Source organism: Lineus longissimus, chromosome 1, assembly GCF_910592395.1.
Source record: "Lineus longissimus chromosome 1, tnLinLong1.2, whole genome shotgun sequence".
NCBI classification, from domain to species: domain Eukaryota; kingdom Metazoa; phylum Nemertea; class Pilidiophora; order Heteronemertea; family Lineidae; genus Lineus; species Lineus longissimus.
The window spans coordinates 1,853,319-1,862,520 of NC_088308.1; the positions used below are offsets into that span (position 1 = coordinate 1,853,319).

Consider the following 9,202-nt stretch of genomic DNA (forward strand, 5'->3'; position numbering starts at 1 on the left):
CCAATAACAAATAAAATAATAGGCTGTTTACATTCACTCATAAAGAGTCGTATTTATTCCTAGGTTTACTAAATCCGCAAAAGTATTCTTATGAATATAAGATATTTTTGATCTTGCCGCATATGGGTTGAGTTAAGGGAACGGTAGTGGCCGCGTATTGTCACAGGCGTTAAAGATGTCCTTCCGGTCCGTCACGAGGGTTGCCCCGTACCTTGTGCAGGGCAGGTCAAAACCGTGGGAATTGCACCTTCACATGGAGTTGCTGAAGCCTCATTCTGATTATACTTCCTTTAGTATGAATCGGCGGATATTTGATATGAAAAATTAACCTCTTTGATTGCTTTGATCATTGCGCGTTGGCTAGATTCGCTTGTAGAAGTTCAGACTTGCACACAGAGTGTTTGTCCATTATATCTATGCAGTAACAGTTGTTTTTCCTGACGATGGAATTATGTGTTTTCATATAACCTAATCATGTAATATCATTACGCGACAGAAGATGCTCCGATACAATTTTAACAGTGTTACAGACGAGGCTCTTTTTATCCAAGTCCTGATATGGAATACCAGCCGTAAGACATGCGCGACTGTGGCCATGTAATGTCCATAGGAGCTTAACAATAGCCCATGATCGCATCTTGACCAGCGATTGTGAACCATATGGTCAGTTGATAAGACAATGAGTAATTATCTTATTAGTTGTCTACGCATCATACTGAAGAACGCACACTAGACACTGGGAACTGTCACCTCACATTTTGTACTGTCTTCCAGCAGGGGTCGGCGACAGCCTACTAAAAAATGCCGTCTCCGCTGGCTTGCCTGCAGCCCTCGCTGGTGCGCAGAGCAATGTAGATGACTGTAGTCTAGTTAAAGGGGTCCCTGCCGACGAAGTGCGTCGTTTGCTTTTGAGATCATCGTCTTTAAAAAAGGTAGTATCACGGATGTAGAGCAAAATCAAATAATCTTTGTGATACAGTTGTACACATCAGGCACGAACGTACACTTTCGTCACAACCGATATCTTTAGATGGCGTTACCAAATGGCAAATGGTTCAGCCAACGTTGAAACGCTGTTGAAGAAGCCACATGTATATAGGCCTGCATGCTTAGGCAAATGTTTTGCGACAATTTCATTATTTCTTCAGGAATATTTCCTTTGTATAGGCCAATAAGCAAGTATGGATTAAAGAATCTAGACTTGCTGTAAGTTATAAACTTAAATGGAAATAATTGCTACAACATTCCGCCGAATTCATTATCTTCACTGATACAATAACTAGTGCACAAAACTTCCAAGAAACATATGTTTCCATCCAACAGGTCACACCTCTGTCCTGGTCACATGGACATAATAATAGGGCATTCTTTTGTTTCAAGTGTTAATTGTCCTAAACGCATGGCGTCCTCCATGTCATTACAAGCACTCAAACAAAATGTTGGCTAAATCGATATACGTTTTTAATGATCAAATTACCGTACCTTTACCATAACTGTTTTTATATCAATATCCGAGAAACTTTGGCGGCGCCTCAGATGTGTTATAAGTTCCCCTCCCTTCGTTGCATGGGAAAATTCTGCTTGACGTTCCCACGATCTAATACGGTTACCCACCGTAACGTTAGAAACTTCATTTTTGCATTTATCCCGGTCTTTTTGTACCTTGATAGGAGTCATAATTTGAACACGATATGAAATTTTACCAGTTATAGTTATTGACAAATCGACAGCTGCAAGACAGATAGAAAATGCCGGCGACACTGACAGATAATAGATTATATGAATTGATGTACATGGAATCGAAACCCTCGGCCGTATTCTGATAGGAGTTTATGGTATGCAAGAATGCACATCCGAGGGGAGAGCACATCTGATATTCAAGAAATAAACGTCGAGCTGCACTGATCTATCGCGGCAGATTCGATTACAACATGATCTTGTATGTTGACCTTGAGTATCAAATCATTCGACCTCGATCTCGTCCCTTATCGAAGGTCAACAGCGATATTCAATAAAACTGATTTATTTCACTTGCCAAGTATTTTCAAACGTTGCACAAGGCCTAGATTTAGTGTTATTCAGAAAGTGATTGCTTCCTTGTGTTCATCCTTGCAGCCATGACTTGAAAACCCGACGCGATTTATCATTATTGCGCAAGTCTGAAACTCTAGTATCTGCTTCCTGATAATTTTTGGGACTAGTCCAAAGAGGATTACGGAACTTCATTCTAAAATGTCTGATACGCCAACCGCGGAAACCCCCCTTATACAACATTTCAAGAAGCCATCACGAGGTAGGTCTTGCATGTCTAGGTATAAGTATAGGCTGTATTAGGGCTGTAACTTTGTGGCCTCAGCACCCCGAGAAATGTTCGTCTACATTGGGCAAAATGTTATTCCTCTACCCCTGGTACAATGTAGATTATTGCATTTTAAATTATAAGTATTCTGTTTGTTTTCTTGTCGCATAAGAAAGGGCCAGCCGGATTTGAAAAACTCCGTTTATCGCTGATGTCCACCATTGGCAAATTTCAGCATGGTGTCAGCAGCGTTATGTCATGGCATTCCTTGCCTCTCTGGGTTTCTTCAATGTCTATTGCATGAGGATCAACTTGAGCGTGGCACTGGTGGCAATGGTCAATTGCACACAGGAATACGAGGGCAATGCCACAACTTCAGAATGCCAAGCTGATGTCAAGGAGAACAATACCACTCCCGAGTTGGTAAGTGAAACGCTGCAACAACCTGCCGCAGCTGGCGACTGATCTTGATACGCCAAAACGTGGTCTATGCCCTAACAACGGGTGTGACAGTAAATTAGTCCCCATGTGAATACGTAGTCCTACCCTAGTCAGCTATGTTCAATGAGGTGAGAGAGTTTTGTGCATTCACGTCTGTTTTGAGTTAGTGAGGAGGGGTGCAGATCGGATCGCGATCTTTTAATATAATCTTGTTCTCGAGCAGGCTTCTTCTCCGGAGTCTAAAAGCCCATTCACTTGGGCTGCAATCTTGAAAAGGGGCCGGGGCCAGGTGGACGTCCGTGATAAGCATAGTTCATGCCTGTGCTCTCTTGGACGAACCCCGTCAGCCTTACAAACCTATACATGTATACTATGGGCGTGGTCTTGTGTCTTTCTACAGATCTCTCAAATGGAGACGTAAATCCGATGGTAAGCAAGATCGGAAAATCTTTGAGCAAATCGTCCTTTTTCAGGTTGGGGAATTCGACTGGAGCCCAGAAACCCAGGGTGTCGTCCTGAGTTCGTTCTTTTACGGCTACGTGGTCATGCAGATTCCCGGCGGACTGATATCGGAGCGATTCGGTGGGAAGTGGCCGTACGGGCTCGGCATCCTGACAACCGGCTTCCTGACACTCCTCATACCGCTGGCTGCTCGGACAAGTGTCAATTTCTTGATCGTTTTGAGGGTGCTTTGTGGCTTAGGGGAAGGACTCACTCCCGCAGCTTTGCAAAATCTCATAGGAAAGTGGGCGCCACCTTTGGAGAGGAGTCGACTGATAGTCTACTCTTTTATTGGTAGGTATGGCTTTTTAGGGGTCTGAACGTGTATCGTGGTAAACTGCACAAAGTTCAAGTTTGTCATGTAGTAATGACATATTGCCTATACCGAAAACAATCATGTAACTGTACATGTACTTCAAGTGGATATCAGCAGCAACAAGTTCAGGTACCCAAGCCAAGTGGTAACAGGAACGATAGTTCAAATAAGTCCCAAAGTCGATTCCCAGCAACAGATATTTCAAATAACCAATGGGTACTACAACTAGCATCAGCGTATCGTATCATTGGTTGCAAAACCGTTCGGAACCCGGTATATGGCTTGCATGACCACATCTCTAATAAATTGTCTGTAGCAAGGCCAAACGATAGTCTTTGTTTTGCAGGAGGACAATTTGGTACGATTGTAGCCATGCCCGTCTCGGGACTCCTATGTCATTATGGGTTTGCAGGAGGTTGGCCATCCGTGTTCTATGTTTTCGGTACTCTCGCCTGTTTATGGTTCATATTATGGGCGTGTCTTGTTCACAGTTCTCCAGATGAACACCCAAGAATATCCGAAAAAGAGAGGACGTACATCAATAGTTCTATTGGCGATACCAAGAAGGTGTGTACAAGTACATGTACATTTTGTATGCACTGTCACTCGGGCTTTTACGAAGTCAGCCTCCTCGTCATAACGGCTTTGAAAGGTCGTATACTCTGCTAACCATTACCCTAACCTTAAAAAAAGTCGAAGTCCAAAAAAATATTTTCACAGGTTTTTTTGTTTTCTGCTCAAAATGAACCAACATCATCAGTCCCAAAACTTTTTTGACTTTGAAGGTTTTTCAAAATTTTCAACTGACTGAAAGTTGAAAAAATTTCTAAGTCCAAATTTTGTTTTCACTGGTTTTTTCCCCAAATTTTTTTGGGTTGATGTGCAATGCAGTGATTGTTTTTCTTTGTCGTGGTGCGGCGTGGAATGTCACTCCATCGGGCGATTGTTGTATGTACGTCTAAGAGCTAACTTGAAATTATCTACTTCAGAGTGCTTCAGGCCAAGCCCCATGGCTGCTTATCTTGACGTGTCCTTTTGTCTGGTCACTGTCCCTGGTTCAGACTGGCATCTCATACATCTACTATACCATTCTCACAGACCTTCCCACGTTTATGGAAACTATACTCCACTTCAAAATCAACGAGGTAGTACCAGTTCTTTAAACTTTTTTATCTTAAATGTTCAATCTGCATGAGTTCTTCTTCATAATGTTAGTTGTTCAATGACCATTGAAATAAAGACTAGAAATACTTGTCCCTGTAGCTTCGACATCATCGTGCTCGGCGCTGGAACAAGCCTTTTGGCCACATGTAATATATCTATCAGGAATTGTAGCCCTGTAGTATGGTACCTTGATAGAAGATTAGAAAATGATCCAGATTTCCGTGTACATGTATATGTAATGAGCTATCGTGCACAGTCATCCTTTAAGTGTTGCCGAATTTCATGTAGGGATTCGTTAAATATTCGCTCCGTGATTGGTTTGGTACCTTTGAAGTATAGGGCTCTTTATGTACTTGTAACAACGATTGCCTCCCTTCCAGAATAGTCTCCTGTCCGCTATTCCCTACACACTCTATGCGGTACTTGGACTAACATCTGGGCCTCTTGCTGACTGGCTCATCTCAGGTCACATGATGTACACCATCAATGTTAGGAGAATATTCACGGCCGTCGGTAAGTGCCAAGACTCTTCTTCTGCACTTCGGAGGAAGCACATGTACAACTGATCCCACCGTTCTGATCTTAAGAGTGCATGAATGTCAGTTCCCCTTTCTGCGCGGTCATTTTCGATTGTAACCCTTATCATGATTTATCAAGCAGTATGCCGGTGTAGGCCTATCGACTCCATGGAACCTGTTTCGTGGGGGTCGATGTTATCAAGATTTGCCCTGATAACCCTTTGATAAGACAGCAGAACAATGGGAATTTAGGCCAAGGGGCGAGCGGGCTTTGTTTAAAGACAGTAGACCGTGTATTGGGGTTTGCTTGAATACTCTGAACCGCGAGGCGAGGGCACATAACGTCATGACTGAAGAAAGAGGCTTCAACCTCTGTTCATATTGGATCGTCATTTCAGGAGTGGTGATCCCTTCCGCGGCCATCATAGCAGCTGGATACATAGGATGTAACTATTACCTGGGCGTTGCCCTTCTGACCATCAGCACCGGGTTCCTGGCTTTTGCCCTGCCAGGATATATCGCAAATATGATAGACTTTGCACCGAATTATGCAGGTAAGCGTTTTAGATAACGCCAGTACAGCGAGTTCCTTGGAGTTGAATTGCGAATCAGTATGCAGTGTACACACCAAAGGCCGAAATAATGTCATCAGTCATGGACGAATATACATGTTTATATGCGTAAAGCTAAAATTGGGCTTATCGTCTCCCACGAGCAATAGGCCTAGTTGGCATGAAGCCACATATCTCGTAGCCTTCATATCGTTTTGCTATCCCTCCATGCAGGTGAGGTGGATGTCATCTCAAGGCGAGTGACTCAGCGTATATGTCAATAGCCGAATTAAAACAATCTGCAAGTACATGACTGTGATGTTGCAATCTTTCAGGGAGCATCATGGGCTTCATTAACACGTTTGGGACGATAGCCGGGATAGTTGCACCCGTTGTGGTGGGGATATTTACATCAAAAGAAGTAAGTTACATATTTCACCCTACTCTTATGCTGTGGTTCAATGGTTATATAGTATGGATTTACGGCAAGAGCGACCACGGCCATAGATTCCGATCATCAGAAGATCACTTTCACACACCGGCGCCTCTAAACTCCATCAAGTAATACGCTGATGCGTTGTCCCATTTTGACCAGAAATATACTTTGACTGCTGTGAGTAACATAACATGCACACGGATACCTTATCTGTTTCGCTGTATTGCCTCTCATTTCAGCAAAACTTACTGCAGTGGCGAGTCATCTTCCTCGTCGCCGGTGTCTTCAATGTTGCTAGCGCACTACCTTATTTTATCTTCGCGAAACCCGGTAGGGCGGCTTGGAGTGTCAACGAGGAATCACCGCAAATGACAGAAACAGTGACTGCAAGACAGGCGAGCCTTCATACGAGAAAGGACGACAGCCCCGCCAGCACTTCTTGACGTTGAAATCAACGAACTAAATGTCTGGGTGTCAGAATTTACTTACATGTATTCCACAAATTGAAGAATTTGAAGAATTTGAACCTGGACATGTACTGGGTCTGTTAAAAACATGATTCATTTTCAAAATGGAACAGCTTGAAATCTGTATCATTAATAACCTGTAGTGTTATCAAATCCTTGTATTATATTCAAGTTCAAGAGAAAGGGGATTTGGCAACGGCAGAAACAATGTGTTGAGAAGAGAAAAGGTTTACTTTTTACACAATTGCAGTGGATACATGTATCATGCACTTTAATTCAAAAACACTATCGATGAGAGCTGAGGCAAGCATGTCCCTCTTGCCACCGAGCCGATCCTTCAATCTGTATTGGCGGCGCATCAGCCGGGAGCATCACCAACATCAGAAATCGTTGTGTGCTCAAGTTGTAATGATAGAGCAGTAACAGCTGTAGCTCACGTCCGTTTCTCATCAAGTTGACTTCAGTCCTTTAGTGTATTACACGGCAACCCACACAATATACACGTGGAATTCTTGTCAGCAAAGCTGTAGAATTTGGAACGAACCACCGCAATCAGGTTGTATTTTCGTGGAAGACGGGCGCAATGAGAAATCGGGGCGACTTGGTCCCGAAGGATTAGATTCCGGGTCCCTTGATTACATTCTCTCGGTGTAACGAAATGATCAGAAGTAACTTGAGCAGACAACCTAGAAGTTCTGCAACTATAGTCCAAACAATTGGTGACCTAAGCGATCGAAATTCCCGGGACGGAGGCAGCATTTGATTAATTTGGGATAGAATTGGCATTAACTGCAGCTGAGCAGTGACACCCCTTACCGTTAAAGCTAGATTGTATTCGATTTGAAACAGAGAGTGAATACCTAATTTGTCTGATTAAGAATTGATTAAAAAAACTGATCGACCTGTGTTCGGGTCGATGCTACATTGCCGCTTTCAGAAGCCTTTTTATTGAGTCAATTTTATTTTTTGACCATTCTCCAAGCAAATTGAATATTGATATTCTCTGCCAGTGCTGACGTCCATTTACCGGTGTAAAAAGATATTGTATCCCTGGGTAGACATCCTGGTGATATCTTCTACTCTAAGATTATGGTAATCAAAGACCACACATAAAGTATATCTAGCCATGCACATAATTCCTTTTCAAATGGCAGGGTAGGACTACGGCTAAAGAAGCACGCAGTTGAAGTCTTCTGTCTGTCACAGCAACCTGAAAAACATTCCCCGTCAGGTGGCCCTTGAGGTTTCTAGAGACACAAAGTCGGCCGGCGTGATTTAAGCAGTTGTTTTGACAATCTTCTCTAAAGTACCCGGCTATCCGCCGTGCCAAGACAAGCACGCTCAAGTATTCAAGCACGACGATGATGGCCCCCTCAAGATGGAAAACATGTTTACAAAGACGAAATCTCGAGACAACACATCAAAATCAATCGCAACATAAATCAGTTTGGCAACAATTCATGAATAATTTGGTCTCCGTTGCGCCAGGAGTTGTTATCATGCCGGACAGCCAACAGCGCTGGCTCCAGCACTATTCCGGTGGGAGTCGACCATTTGTTCAAATCGCTCCATATACATGTCGATGGGAATCGGTAAATACATTTGTACCAGGGTTGGAAAGGAGCGTCTTGAAGAAGAAAGGGATCGACCCGGTGAATAAAGATTTGTCTGAAACCCTTGATCGGAACCTTGCCGTCCCGCGCCAGGGGACAACAGAAGACGCGTGTGATATAGGTATTGACGTCCCAAGGATGTCTGTTTTGAACCAAACCATCCTCCACCAATACGGTGCTACGATTAATATCATTTTAAACCAATCGAATTGTAATATACCACAGACTGTAGAAAAAAACCATAATGAATGAGTGACATCAGTTTTTTACTTCTCAGCTCCGGAGATAGAATATTTTTACCAATCAGATTGCAATGCCATGTGTGAAATATGTTTCAACCAATCAGATAATAGGATGCATTTTCGGCACTCGCCCTCTTGCGGTGAAAGTACATATTGACCTAGTTCCCTCTGAGGTTCCTGATCAGATCTTGGATCGATTTGTCTGAGATCAAATGCGGAGCCCATTTCAGAACCATAATGCGGCTTCTCCGGGGTGCCTTGGAGTCTGCTGTTGATACAGCCTACTATAATCAGGCCGGAATAGCCTACGTCAATGATACTTGGCGCTCGTTTGATGTGAGTACCTTCCAAAGCGATCATTGTACTGGCTTCTCGACTAATCACTTATATATTACGTACCACCATAATAAAATTAGGGGAGGCCCAGCTTCCGCTGCACAGTGTGAGGCTTCAGAATTAACTTCATAAACCCAAATCCACACCTAGACTTGCTTATTAGCTTTCTTCAATCAACCACCGACTTGCAGGTAACAACACGCTCATCACTTCCAACCAAGTTAAAGGTAGAGTAGTCTCATCACCAGACCCTGGCCTACACAGCCGTCTGGGGACCGGGGTAATGTTCAGCCGGAGATGTTTCTTCAGCTTCCGAGA

At 43.4% G+C, this 9,202-nt stretch overlaps 1 protein-coding gene across 1 annotated transcript; it reads left to right on the forward strand.

The window, feature by feature from the left end:
• Nucleotides 1-2,048: 2,048 nt before the first annotated feature.
• On the forward strand, nucleotides 2,049-7,617 carry LOC135497721 (sialin-like). The gene is made up of 9 exons (XM_064787557.1): nucleotides 2,049-2,293; nucleotides 2,535-2,722; nucleotides 3,214-3,535; nucleotides 3,904-4,124; nucleotides 4,547-4,702; nucleotides 5,102-5,234; nucleotides 5,638-5,793; nucleotides 6,126-6,211; nucleotides 6,466-7,617. Exons 1-9 carry the CDS (start codon nucleotides 2,233-2,235, stop codon nucleotides 6,667-6,669), a joined length of 1,527 nt encoding a protein of 508 aa, XP_064643627.1. The 5' UTR covers nucleotides 2,049-2,232; the 3' UTR covers nucleotides 6,670-7,617.
• Nucleotides 7,618-9,202: the final 1,585 nt, after the last annotated feature.